This window comes from Acromyrmex echinatior, chromosome 7 (genome assembly GCF_024713525.1).
Source record: "Acromyrmex echinatior isolate Ae372 chromosome 7, ASM2471352v2, whole genome shotgun sequence".
Lineage (NCBI taxonomy): Eukaryota > Metazoa > Arthropoda > Insecta > Hymenoptera > Formicidae > Acromyrmex > Acromyrmex echinatior.
Window position 1 is genome coordinate 14,947,379 of NC_141858.1, and position 15,047 is coordinate 14,962,425.

At 32.9% G+C, this 15,047-nt stretch overlaps 1 protein-coding gene across 6 annotated transcripts in view; it reads right to left on the reverse strand.

The window, feature by feature from the left end:
* Window positions 1-145: 145 nt before the first annotated feature.
* The window catches only part of pyd (zonula occludens-like protein polychaetoid), a 198,821-nt gene continuing 183,919 nt past the window's right edge, over window positions 146-15,047 (reverse strand). For 4 of the 6 annotated variants that reach the window (XM_011069507.2, XM_087407892.1, XM_087407893.1 and 1 more), the window contains 15 exons: window positions 10,756-10,925; window positions 10,172-10,374; window positions 9,439-9,867; window positions 8,748-8,814; window positions 8,520-8,670; window positions 8,019-8,170; window positions 7,154-7,448; window positions 6,535-6,706; window positions 6,192-6,417; window positions 5,943-6,117; window positions 4,297-4,506; window positions 3,616-3,957; window positions 3,286-3,521; window positions 2,781-2,982; window positions 146-2,608 (listed from right to left, as the gene is read on the reverse strand). In XM_011069507.2, coding sequence (XP_011067809.1) covers window positions 2,183-2,608; window positions 2,781-2,982; window positions 3,286-3,521; window positions 3,616-3,957; window positions 4,297-4,506; window positions 5,943-6,117; window positions 6,192-6,417; window positions 6,535-6,706; window positions 7,154-7,448; window positions 8,019-8,170; window positions 8,520-8,670; window positions 8,748-8,814; window positions 9,439-9,867; window positions 10,172-10,374; window positions 10,756-10,925 — 3,456 coding nt within the window. In that variant the 3' untranslated portion in view covers window positions 146-2,182. Of the gene's footprint in view, window positions 2,609-2,780; window positions 2,983-3,285; window positions 3,522-3,615; window positions 3,958-4,296; window positions 4,507-5,942; window positions 6,118-6,191; window positions 6,418-6,534; window positions 6,707-7,153; window positions 7,449-8,018; window positions 8,171-8,519; window positions 8,671-8,747; window positions 8,815-9,438; window positions 9,868-10,171; window positions 10,375-10,755; window positions 10,926-14,550; window positions 14,761-15,047 lie in introns of those variants that run through there. The other 2 variants (XM_011069505.2, XM_087407891.1) reach the window with 2 other exon arrangements.

Consider the following 15,047-nt stretch of genomic DNA (forward strand, 5'->3'; position numbering starts at 1 on the left):
TCATAAGAAAAAAATTTGTTTTTTTTATTTCACATGTTCAAGAAAAATCTGTTCGGGAACGGTTAAAAAGTAATAGCGAAAATCCGTGTGTTCGAAATTGAGGAAGATATGCACAGTGAGAGGAAAAGGTATAAATTAAAATAAATTATTAAGCTTCAAACATTCATTAATCATGTAGGAATTATCATACATGTTCAATCGTACACCTCCATTCATTAATAAAAAAAAAAACGAGATTTGTGTCGGGTTCAAAATATTTTTGTTCGAATTTCTTATTTTTTTATAAACTGTCATGCAAACACCACATTAGTCTTCTTTATATAATAAATCCTACAGCCTCGCTACGGTAGCGCGAGATGAATCGCATATATTTAAATTTAATAGTATGAATAATAATCACGTCAATATAATCAAACTTATAATTATATTTATGCTACTCTTTTTCAACGTTACTCTCGTACCTCGTTAACAACAATATAATTTGTTTACGCTTTAATTTGTGATGCAAGAGTATTGATATACGATGACACAGATTGTTTGTAATCTAACGCTATTATAAGCTCTTTATAATACCTCAACCTAGTTTCTAAAAAGACCATTTGGTTTATTACTAATGACACATAATACAGTTTATAATAAATAATCATGGGCGTGCCCGATTAAAAAAAAAGAAAAAATATTTTCTTTAAAAACTTTTCTTGAAGAACTATTATCTCCAAATATTTGGATGAGAAAAATATGCTTTTCTAATTAATTTTAGGATATGAAATTCTTATATGTTACAAAAATTCCTTTTCTTATCATTTCTAGTCATTTATAGGTCATACATAATAAAAATTTTAATTTCCTACATTTATTTCACTTATATTAATTGTATTTTCATAATTATATTCATGATTATACTAGCGATAGTAACATTTAATAATATACAATATGTTTTTGTTATACACAATATAATAAAACAACGTATATTGTCATGTATTATTATTGATTTCTTGCATTATACTTATTTATTATATTTATTTATCTCATCGATAAAAATATTTCCTCAAAAAATTTAGAGTCAGGCACGCTCTATACGTTTGTTCAATAACAATAGAGAGTTTCATTTATTAATCGTTATCACATACGTCAATAATATATCAATAATGTAGATATAATTGCCATACAAATTAAAAGCGTTCTTTCTATAATTTGCTTAAAGAATAAGCGGTAAATATTGTAAACTGTTAAACATTCGTTAATATTTATGTTGACATTTTTCGCAATAAGTTTATAAAATTGCTTTCTCTTTTTTATCCATCTGGCGTTATTAATATTTTCAGCAAAAATGTGTGAAAATATAACTAATATAACTATACAGATTTTACCTGGAGTATAATGGACTGAGTATTGTTACGTTACATTGCACTTACTCATCTGCCTTTATTCTACATTATTCTTATTAAACGTACGCGCGTATTTTATGTATCACCATTAAAGATAAGCTTTAAACTCACTTTCATGGTACATAAATATATGGTAAGATTTCTACTTACATATTGAAAAAGATAATCTTTAGCACATTATCTTTCTTATTATAATAAAAAAAATTCTCTATTTCGTTCTAAATCTGTTCTTCGTGTATAACGTATTTAAGTACTTTGTTAAGTAAAAAAAAAAAAAACGTTCGTTTCGTTGGTGTCATGATATTTTTATAATCAAAATTTAATTTTTTTAAAAGGCACATATTCTTCGTAATATTACGTATTAGCTAACGCACAACTTCGTTTCTTCTTTTATCTATGTTTACAACATTGCACGATTCATTCCTCTGCACACTCCAATAAATTCGTTAATTTATTCTAATATAATTAGTCTTGCATCAGGATACACGTTAACTGTAACATATAACAACATTCCTACTGAACTACATTCGACGGGATTGAAAAATACTAAAGAAAGATTGCAAAAGTAAAAAAAACCGGTTTGTATCGCATAATTAACATCGTATATTATTTCTAATTAATAGGAGAATCTTTTTTTAATTCCTTCATATTCCAAGATTTTGCGCTTTTAAAAATATTAATGCCCGTGCAAAGGACAAGATCGATCATTTCACGTTCTTAAAATATGAGCGAGATTATCGCTGCATTCTTCAGTTTTCTCTTCCGAGTAAATTCTTCTCTATTCACGCCTACACTCACCTCATATTGTAATGATGGACCGGCTTTCGGTAGAGTTCGAAAGCGCTTCCTCTTTGCTCTCGGCTACCAGCCAGATCCAGACCGCTGGGTTCCCTATTGTGCCCAGGATTAGCGGTGGGATAGAGCGGACCTGCGGGAGCGTGGTTATTACCGTGCATATATCCATTGTGATTCGTACTGTTCCGGTTATGAGGCAAACCGAGACTGATCTGGCCGGTACTGTTGCTGTGGGAATGTGTGGTAGTTACCGGTGGACTTGAGTGAGAATGTGTGTGACTGAGGCTGTGGCTGTGTGTCGGCGACGTAAGATGACTTAAATTGTGATGTGAATTCACAATATTTCCGTCGTTGTGACGACCGGGTGGCGGGATGTTGTAGTAATACTGACCGCTGTTGCGTTGCACGTTACTGTTGCTTTCTACCTAAATAGAAAAATTTACATAAAATTGCAACGATCCCGTGATATAATAAGTATTTATCGATCGCATTTTAGTTTTCATTGAATTGCGAATCGCAGCAGACATTCATAACAATAATAAGAATAATATGAAAAGAAAGAGTAATCATCTTTATAATATTTAAAATAATAATTACCCCATTATGTACATGTGACGTAGCAATAGAATAACTCTTCGAGTGTTGATATGAATTACTCCCATCGTTTCCGTTGTTCTCCGTTTGTGCAAGCGACGCTTGAGGTGGCCTGTAATTCTTCGGCTTTGGAGGTGGAATCGGTTTATAAGTGCCCGGCGGTTTGTTTTGTGAAATTGGTATCGATTTGTAATCGGTGGATCGGCTGTAAACACAAGAAATTATCTCGTATTAGAATTTACAAACTTACACTTAGACATTACAGATATAAAAAATTTCATAAAAAAATAAAAAAAAATAATATTAATTATAATATTATTCTATGTAAAAAAGACGATTTCAAGATATTAAAAAAATTCTTTAAAATATTCTTATCTTATAAAGAAAAAGGTATAAGTATAAAAAGTTCTTTCTAAATTCTAAATTAAACATCAATAAATATTCAAGAAAGATGTATATATAAAATAAATGTATATATTTTAATTTATTGCGTGTGTTAAATATACACCTATATTTGGCATAATCAGTTCGCGTTTGAGCGTCCTGCGTGGAAATGGGCTGAACTGTAGATCTAGTGAATCTATACGGATCGTGCGCTCTCGCTGGTGTGTTGCTGCTTTTGAGATCATCAGGTACATTTGGGCCCAAACGACCTGTCGACGTGTTTAAATTCGCTATCCCATAGTTCGCGTTCCCATTAGTATTGTTGTACGAATCATAGGAAGACATACTGTCGTAACTTCCCTATGTAAGAGAGCATAAATGTATCTTACAGTTGAATAGCGTGATTTATTTGGAGTTATGATATGCACGTCAAGAAAGAAGAAATATCGCTTACCGCTTTCGGTTGAGCCCGTTCCAAAGATGATGTAGCATTTGCTTTGTGAGGAGTCGCATTGATGTAATTCCCCATATCTAGAATTGAGTCAGTTTTATTCACTCCTAGACGTTCCTGAGCGGATCGCCCTATCGTTCCCCGTGGCGTTTGATTAATCGGCTTTGCATTTCGATCAACTCGTGGTGGAAGGTCCGGTGGACTATGATGAGGAGATCTAGGCTCGAAGGAGCTGCCCAGATATTCCGGCGAGCCAGACTGATTGCTCCTTTGACCGGATAAGGAGAAGCCGTATTTACTATCGCCTACTCCTTGGGATCTTCTCTTCTGCTGTTCGAACGATTGCTAGAAGTGAAGAAATCTATTAGAGATATTATATGTACATTTCTACCTAGAAAAGAATTTAGAGGAAAAAAATAGCGCAAGAAGAGCAAACTAAATAAAAAATTGTAAAATAACATTATTTTAATGTATAATAGTTTATTCTTCCCGTACACGAGTGCTTGTATCAATTATTATACTGTATATTGAATAATTTTATCAAATTCCTAGTATACTCATAATAAATTTTATCGAACGCATTCAATATGCTCTAAATAAGAAATAATTTTTTTTTATTTACAAAATGTAAATCAAATCTAATAGATAAGTAACTATTTTTAGATATATCTAAAAATATTATACCTGATAATTCGTCGAATACGGTGGCGGTGCAGTAGTATCGTCTTGAGTAGCAATACTCGGATCGGAACTACTTTTTAACCGCGATGGTGGACCCAAAGTACCAGGGATAACGGGTGCTGGGCTCAGCTCCAAATCGCTCTCCGGAGAGGAAGCGTAGGAGAGGCGAGAAGTCATCGGGAATAGGAAGTCATCCGAGAGAGCTTCTTCCGGCTACGAGCGCAGATCACAAAGGACATCACGTTAGGCAAACGGTACATATGGTGTGTGAATTAATATCCAACGACACAATGGATATATGTTATTCGAATATCAACGAACAGCCAGTTGACAGCCATGAATGAGTTGTTTTTATGGATACTTTGTATAAAAATTAAATTTATAATATGCTTTCTTAGAACAATAATATATCTCTAATTGTTCTTTCTAAGCATACTACAAATTAAACGATTTGCGAAGGAAATAAAGTAGAAGTATGATAGCATGATAAGCACGCATTCACAGACATATAAAACACAGACATATAAAAAACTATTTTCTTCAGCAAGCTTGCGCAAAAAAGTAAAATATTTGTAAATATTAGCTATGATAAAAAAAAAGAGAAAATTTTGGCGATTTTATAATAAACATTTTTAGTTATTTTGCTAATTAGTTCAATTCATAAGAGTTAACAATTTTGCTATTTAGCAAAATAACTTTAGCCTCATCTTTAAATTATATTACTATATTTTCCTCTTTTTTATTTTTATTGCAATAAAACTGAGAAAATACTTTATATTGTCAAACGGCTAGAGTTGAGAGTTTCAACATCTTTTTCTGAATTGACAAATTTGGAAAGAGAAAATAGATTATTAAGATAGATACAGCCATGCAAAGTGAAGAAATGCATACTTAAAACATGCTAAATTAACTCTTTAACTGTTTAAACAAATATACTTGAATGTTAACTTAATTATTATTTTTAATATGTTTAAACAGTCAAATCAATTGTTTCTTTAACTGATATACATATGTCGCGTTTCTGTATGAAATACTGCAATAACTGATTTAGCTCAACAAGGAGCACGTTAAACGCTAAAATATTATTATAAAATATTGTTTTAAATTTTGCAGTTAAAGAGTTAAAGCAAGCAGGATTTATATATAGCCGAAAAATTGCTCACGGATGACGCCCGAATTTGGAGGCGATTGCGGAAGTGGTGGGAATTTTCCCATGAAAGATGATATTGATTGATGAGGTGACAGAAGCATGTCATGGTTCTTGTTCTCGTCGTAATACACGTTATCGTTGGGAAGTGGAGGAGGTGGGAGGATGGGAGATAAGGTGTGAGCGTATACAGGCAGATGCGATAGGTCCCACACCGTGTATCGGCTATATATCGGCTACAATGAACAGACCCAAATTATGCCTAAGATCGTCGAACAATATAGCATATATTACGTCGAGCAATGAAAAATCCGTGATATTCATGAGAAAAGTGAAAATAGAGAATGGAAAGAGAAAAAGGGAATAAAAAAAACCATCCCAACATAGTTATATTTTCAGTAATTTCATTCTTACTAACATTTTTATACTTAATTAAAGTAAAACAGGGCAAACAACACGCATATTCTGCAATACAACTTGTACGTTAACTAAATTGCTTTACCTTGGTTTGACTCATCCACAGCGAACTTTGCTGTTGGCGATCGATGAGCTCTCTCAGCTTCCGGTACCAAGCTTCCGGTGCATTGAGCGTGATCACCGCGCTGAATACGTGTCCCCAGATCTTGTCAAGCTTTTGACACTGCTCCAAAAGTTTTTTACTGCTTTTGTGGGCTGATCTGTAATCGTACATACGTCGTATATAGAATTTTGGAAGGGAAAAGTAGAGATCTTATCTCGCTATCATTCTTACTTTGGTATGCCAGCTCTCATCTCTTTGATGACTTGCTTCGTTTCGGCCTTTAGGAAAATGACGATCGGATAAAATTGAGCGTAATTTAAACGATCCACGGCATTCGGAGTAATGTCAAGCAACGCATGTTTGCCCCTGTCCATCACTTCCCTGATAGCGCTCAGGCGAATGATGCCGGATGTTTTGGTGTTCTTTCCCGTACCATCTTCCATTTGACTTTCCATTTCTAATATTCATCAAAATATTCAAAATATTCAATATTCAGCAATATCTATTTCGAAAGTATAACATAGTTTATTCAGTAAACAGTAAATATATATTTACAAAGTATATATTTACTTACGTGGCGAAGTGAACTTATCAGGGAAATCTTTTAAAAGCTTTTCCCTAGCAAGATCGGCTACAGGTCCAAAGAGAACGACAGGCCTGACAAATCCAGGATGTCTTAAGATCACACGTTCGTAAGCCGGAAATTTGCTTACGCTATCAGAGAACACTACGTCATCCCAATGGTCCTAAAAAATGTAGAAGAAACATGAAAATTAATCTAATCAGATATTAATGTAGATACAAAGTTATTTAATCCTTAAAAGATAAAAAGTTTGCTGATTATGGCCTTGTTTTTATCCATTGCTAATGCTAACGTATTGTGAACCTTGCCATTCACTTCATCAAGGCGAGGAGCGCACTGATACTGTATCGCCTTGATGAAGTGAAGGGCAAGGTTCACAATATACAAACGATAACCACAAATCTTTTGGTATCTTTAAAGATAATACCCGTGAAAACCTAAAAAAACGTTATTTAATCCTTTTTAACACTTATAACATATAATATAAAAAAATAAAATAACATTTAAATGAAATACATATACAATATAAAAAAAATCTATATTAGATTATAATTTTATATTATACATATAATATATAAAGATAGATAAAAAGAGTTTGTTGCATTCGTACCCTTCCTAAAGATTTCGAGCGTCTGTGACTGTTTCTTCTTCTCCTGAAGAAGCTACCTCTGCTCTCGTTGGCACTCATCTCTTTCTTCGTAGCGTTGAACTGTGCGGTTGCAAGTTCCTCAGCCCGAGCCTTATTAGGTATGATGCCCTTTTGTACCTCTTGATTGTTTCGTCCAATTCGGAAAACTTGCCAGGATCCTACGACGCCGTTGTGAAGAGTGTCCACCACATGAAAGACGTCGCCACTGCGAAAGCTCATCTCACCTTTCTGCGGTTGCTCATAATGGAAATGAGTTCTGCGCATTTCACAGAGATATCTTGTAAGTCAATCATTTTTCATTGAACTAAATTTAGAATGACATATAAAAAAAGAAATAAAGCTCCGAAGAAGTAAATCGCAAATTAAAAAATAAATTTATACGAGCCGACACAAAGTAATCGTATGTATCAAGTATATTAGTACAATAAAAGTACAGATATTTCGACCCTCAAATATATAGAATTGGTAGTTAACAAAAATTTTCGCTGTACAATTATCAAACTAATAGAATTATCAAAATAAATAAATTCGAAACATTGTCAAACCGCGAAAACATCGTAAGTCTAAGAAGTAAAAAAGTCATCAAAACAAATGTCTTTAATATTTGGCAGAATTCTTAAATCATGAGTTAGAAATTAAAATTAATAATAAAATAACGATGTCAAAGTAGATCACAGAATAAAACAAAGTATAAGATACAAGGAGTTGCGAGTTAAAGGATCAACTTTAAATTATCTTTCCGTCGAATTGACTAAATTTTGTATGTTTGGTTATTCTAAACAAATATTTTTTAAGATTATTAATTTATATCATAAATGTCACTTACTTTATGTGAAAAGAGTCGCCTCTGCCGGATGCAACAATTTGGTCATATTCCTGACGTCGATGTTGCACGATAAGATCGATTTGTTCTTGCAAGCTAAGAAGAAATAGTACGGCTTCTTCCCTCGTGACTTCCTTCATATCCATATCATTTATCTGTCGCAAAAATTTTACATTTCTTTATAAATTTTCGATACATAGATCCAATTAGAATCTCTAATTGGAAATTTTTTTTAAATCTCTTTTAAAAGATTTTTGTAAAATCTATAATTGTAAGAGAATCTTGAGCAGAATTATTTAAATGTATACTTTCAACACTTTAAACTCTAATAAAATTTAAAATTAAAATTATTCCAATAAAAGAATCATTTAAGATAAATGATATTGTTAGATTCATTAACTTTACTTTTCGTCACGTTTGAATCTTTGAAGTCTTGAACATGGATTTAGTTTGTCTAAATGTAAATAAATGGTAATAAGTACTTATCACGAATTGTTAACTGACCTTTAGAATTTTATCTCCTGGCTGAAGACCCTGAAGAGATGCAGGACTTCCCGCTTGAACTGCAGTTACGAAGACCCCGGTTTCATTGCCACCGCTTAATCGTACGCCTACGGATCCTTCCTTTTGAAATGTAATGAATCGAGGATCCGGCCTATACATACGTAATATTAAAGTAACCATTGCATATTGTCTAATTAAAAGAAACAGAATAAAACTTTATCTACTTACATTGGCTGTTTCGTCCGAGGCGAAACCGAATCTTCATCGTACAATTGTCTACGCGTACTATAATAATCTATAAAAAGAAATAGCACATTACGTAAAAAAAAGCGGAAAATTCGCGGATTAAAAAAAAAAGAAAACGATCTTCATTATTAATGTTATCAATTTCGAAAACATTTATTTTGATTAAGATAATTTCAATCCAGATAATTAGTAACAGCATTTCATTAAAATAGCATTAAAAGATTAAAGAAAGATAACGTCGAATGAAATTTTTTATAAAGAAAAATAAAACTAATATATTATTTTACACTAGATCCGAGATTAGTAAAAAAAATAATAATGTAAACGTATAGTTATTAAAGTTTTATTTAACACTTTACAACATTATGTCATCCATATTGGATAATACATAAAATTCGAAACTCATCATTTGTGGGTGATCATTTTATTTATCAGATTAAAAATGATTTTACTAAATATTTAAGATATTAAGAAAATCATATAAATTATATTAAGATATTTAAAAATACAATAAAATGTAAAAATAGTACACTAGATTTTTTTATTAAGTTTAATACTGAAATCAGCTTGAGAACTTTTTGAGATTTTTGTCAGCACCAATCTTTTAGTTAGATTTTTATACTATTTATACTATTTGAACATACGAAATGATCGGCCATATCGCGATACGTACCTTCCGCTCTCGGTGGAGGTGGTCTAGGTGGATCCACGGTGGGCGTAGCTGGTAGATCTAGCTGACTCAGGGATACGTCCATCAGCGGACCCCGCGAGCGGCCCCTTGGTACGAGATTACTCTTATCTTCTAAGGGCTGCCTCGTGGGTGGCGGAACGTATAAGTTCTGACTACTGTAACTTGCGCCCGACAGGTATTCACCACTATCCCCTTTACCTTGTTGCTGCACATGACAGCACGAGCTATCTCGCGTAATTACAATCGAGAGTCTATCTTTACACTGGTCCATCAGCTTTCTAGCTTCCTTCAGACTCATATTGTCGGCAGCGACGCTACCTATTCGGGTTAACACGTCCCCGGTTTTCACTCCGATATTCTCTCGCGTAACCTCCTTCACGTACAATCGGCATCCCAGAACTATGCCGAAGTCTAGAAATCAAGGCAGTAAATTACTGCATCTTGTCTCGCACACATTGTAAAGATAAAAATTATAATAAAGAGCTGAATAAAAAGCTTGAAGATTCAGTGAGAAATCGTATTTATTAAATATCAACTCAAAAAGTTAAATTAAATTGTATTCAATTAAAACAAGTTAGATTAAATTACATTAAATGAGATTAATTGGATTACGAAATCGGATTACGAAATTGACAAAGATATCGAAAGCCAGATGTATATGTATGTATATTGAGACCTTCTTCGCACAAGTGTTACATGCCGTCTAATTACGTACCATCCTTTTTGTTGTTTCGCGTGAGTGTAAGCCGGTGACTTTGAGGTACTCCGCTGCCTAAACAACTGGGTGAATTCGAGAAAGCTCTTCGTTTAACAACTAGTAAAACGGTAGAACCAGAATCCCGCAGAACCTGCACGGCTTTTGCATAATCGGCGCCTTCCAACGATTTTCCATTGGCGGAGATAATACGGTCGTTCACTCTATTAACGATATATATATATACATTTTCAAATAATAATCTTGCTAATTACAAGGATTATATTAAATTAAAAATCGCAACTGGCAAATACCGGACAATGCTAAATTTTCCTTAAAAAAGTAACCCAAAGACTAAGAATCAATTCTTATTAATTTGCAATAATCTTTTCATTTTATAAACAATTCCAACTAAAAAGTTTTCACATAAATTAAGATATAATTGTCAACGACAATGGAAAAGTGTTAATAAATAAGAAATTATAAATAAAAGATTGTAAGAAATCTTTATATGGACTAAAAAAAGAGAAACCATTCTATATACATATTAAATAATGCAAAATGCATAAAAAAAATTTATTGCTATTTGCTGTGGTAGAACTTACTGTAATTTGCCTTCAGCTGGGCCGTTTTTGAGCACATCGGAGATTGCAATCGCTGGGTCGCCATTAGTGAAATGAGGATTATCACAACCTCCTGACACAGCTATTCCAAAGCCATAACCTGGGACTCTGGTCACCTTAATATGGTGGATCTCCCATCCTCTGTCACCAGTCTTAAATGAAAAAGAAGATAAGATAATATTAAATAATTGGCCAACACTGAAAAAATATTGTTTAATAATTCTAGAATATAATTAAACTTTCCGAAAAACTATTTTTTAACATATTTCATTGACTTCGGTGAAAAATTTTTTTCAGAATTCTTCACGTAATTCTTTTAGAACTTCCAATTTATATGAGTGTATTTAAACTTTATAACTTTTTAGAAAATTTCTTAGATTTTTTTATACAAATTAGAACACCTGCGTAAAAAAATATTTCTAAGAAATCTTTTTAAAATTCTTTATATATTTCGAATTTACAATATTTTAAGGTTTCTAAAATTCTATTATATTTTTGTGATATAAAAAATTAATAATATAACTTCTAACAGAGATCTAATTTCTTTCTTCGAAAAAAATTTATAAAATTTGAAAAAATTTAAGTTATTTGTTTTTTAAATCTTTATAAATTTAAAATATAAAAAATTTTTTAAAATATTATGAGACACTTTTTTCACCAGATGAAACATATAATTAAAGTTATCATTATTCTTCCATATCACAAAAATGAAATTGGTTTCAATAAGTAATTGTATTTGATGCTTTAATTTATTCAAAACTAATTGAATATTTCTGTAATTAATTCTTATACTCTCTTTTTACTTTAATAATATTTTATTCAAAGATATCGGAAAGATTGCAAATTATTATCGTGTTTTCATCCATTGCTAGTGCCAATAATATTTAATTCATGTATATGAATAAAACTGGTGTGTGTGTGTGTGTGTGTGTGTGTGTGTGTGTGTGTGTGTGAGAGAGAGAGAGAGAGAGAGAGAGAGAGATAAACATTATTTAAAGAGATCCCTATTATACAGGATGTCCTATTTTAACTTAGACACCAAAATATTTCGAAAACAGTGCATTTGCAAAAAAATATTTTAAATAAAAGTTGTAGGGTTCAAAGAAGGGTGTCAGATGAATTAGATTTTGAGTCCAGAGCTCACTTTGAAGGCCAATAAGACATAAGTTAAATTTTTTAATAGAAATGCCTACGCTTTACTGAAGATTTGTATTGGAAAAAAAAAAAGAAAATTTGTTCGTGATAATTTTTCGCTAAGTCTCCAATAGGAGTAAAATAGCGCTCAAAGTTCTCTTATTTAAAATACAACTTGAGCTTTATTAGATCTAAAATCTAAGTAGCTCATCTGATAGCCTTCTCCAAACTCTACAACTTTTATTTGAAATATTTTTTTAATGCATTGTTTTCGAGATATTTTGATGTCTAAAAACAGTATACTCTGTATATTATATTATCGATAACTTTTGATCGCGTTTCTTGCTAACGTCGTCATATAAACGTCTTTACAGATACATTTAGTGATACAATCGCTATGGTCAGTTGGCATATTATTATTAAATGATTACAATAATATTATGCTAAAAGGCACGCTTTCGTGTACTTACATCATCTCTTAATATCAAATAGAGATAAGCCCAGTTATTAGTCATATATTTAAATAAGATAATATCGTACAAACCCTAAGACACACTGTCATATCACGCGACAACACCTTAAATCATCTTGGTAATAATAGTTGGCGATCAAAGCGTATTGAAGTCTTTATTCCTGCTTCTATTCCATACAACAAGATTAACGAAAAGTCTGAAATCGCTATACAAAAAGAACAGTTTTCCTAAAGTATCTACAAATTTAGTTAGATCTGAAAATAATTTTATTAGACCACTAAAATATAAATTGTATATAACGCTCAAGATGAGTTTGCTAAAATATCAAAACTTTCTGTAGCATTTGATCATATATTATATATTTATATTTAAGTGTCCTACACAATTATTTTAACATGATCCAACAAAATTATTTTCAAATTTATTTCTATAGTTAAAGTTTTAGACACTTCAGTAAAATTATTCCATTGATATGAACTTTACATTGGTATGAAATTTACATTCACCAAATCTCTTAATTATGTCGAAATAAAGATAAAAATGTAACGGTACTTCGCATAAATTAACATTTTATTTTTACGCGCATAATGAGACAACGTTTAACCAGCGATTAGAAGACGACGGCATTGCCTAATTAAAAGCCATAATTCATTCACTACATACATGGAAGCGAATACAATGGTGTAATTATACACATTCCGCGAAGCCGCGTGTATTCCTAGCTCCGTGGCGTGTTTTCATTGAAATACGCGCCGGTTAAATTAACGATAATCATCATCGAGCATCGAGCGTTAAGGCACGATAATTAGATTAATTTTGGCGAGGTTGTAACAATGGGTCGTGCGTGACCGGCGACTTTCGTCGTTAAAACGTGCCCGAGTCCTGTAATTTGCTGTGATAAATTTAGTCCCCGGATGGACTTGTGAATCACTTGAGAACACGTGTTACAGGAGATCTTCTCCTGCGCGGGAAAGCGATCGTCAGATAATCCAATATCCCGTATCAAATGGCAGAGTTATCACCCTCGTGTACGCGACACGTAGTAAAGTTATTTCTAATCCCGTATTCGATCAGGTACGGTATCTTGTACAGGATAAACTTGAATGGAAGCAATAGTATGGAAGTAATAGAAGAAAAGAGAAAGAAAGAGACAGTATCTTAATAAATATCCCCGTTATTGACTATCGTGACATCAATAAAACAAAACCACGATGTGCCGTATTCATCACTTACGACTTCTAGGCACACCTCGATTCCTATCAGTTCATATGCAAACGTAAGTGCAACGTTTCTTCTTTCCCCGGTGAAAAAAATTCTTGTAATATCTCATAAATTTTAAGAATTTGTCATACTTTAAATTTATGAAAACTTTGGAGAAATATTTTAAACTATTTAGATTTTATAAGTTTATTTTTTTAGAAATTATAAAATGAGAAATAATAGAAATGTCTGAAAATTTCAGAATTCATAAAGAATTTAAAAAAAAAATGCAAACTTTTTCAGATCGTCTGAAAAATTCGCACTAAAAAAATTGAGAAATTTTCTAAAAAGTTATAAAATACAGAAATTTTGGTTAGGCTCTCCTTAAGCGATATTTATATTTACTCTATATAAAGAATTTCAGAAAAGATGTAGACTTTCAAAAGAACTTTCAGACAAAAAAATCTGAGAACTTTTTTTAAGCAGTTAAAAAGTATACAGAAATTTTTGATTTTATATAAAAATCTGAAATAATTTTATAAAGAAGTCCAAGAAAAATTTTCACCAAGACTTCTAATACCTTTTTTCCACCAATACAGTTTAATCTCGATTCAACTTACTCTTTGTCTTTTTCTAGTTTAAAAGATTAGAAAGAGACAAAGAGTAGAGACAAAATTGAACGAGATTAAAGTTAATCTACGTTGGTGGAAATGGGCATAAATAGTTCTGATGTAAATCAAGTAACGATCGCTCGAATTTCAACTTCGAACATTAATTTGATTTTATAATAGTAAGCACCGCAACGGGAACGATAAAATCGAGAAACGATTTCGAGAGAATTAGGAGACTCTCCAAGATTTGTGACAATCGAATTTGCCAAGAATGATTTGGGAACAAGTTATATAACGACTGTGCAAATATTTATACAAGACTTTCCGTAATCGGATTTAAAGATCTCGGGATGCGCTACCTGACCGTCGAACCCGCCGGAGGAGTTGTGCATCGTGCCGTGGGTCGACGAGGTGGAGTTCGGCGGGGATCCAGAATTTCCCACGTGACAACCCACGCTGATGCCGCCGCCGCCGCTGCCGCCTCCACTGCTTCCACCGCCTCCACCGCCGCCACTTCCGCCACTTCCACCACTTCCAACTCCGACAATATTGTTATCGCCCCTGTCCATCCTCCTAACGCGAAGAAGACGTTCCCAGTCCTCCTGTACGCGCGATCCACTAGGATGATTCTCTCACGGGCCGCTCCCTCGCGCACTTCCGTCGATCATTCGCGATCCCTGGAGCATTTCCTCTCTTGGACGTCCGTATCTTTACGTGGAACCACGTGGAATTGACGGATCGATTTTACTTCGTAGACAACTCCGCCGCGATCGCATTGTTACACGACCGTATGTATCACGTAGTAATCGCGCTGATCGCGCGATCGCCAATCAATAGTTGGTACAATTCTTGCGCA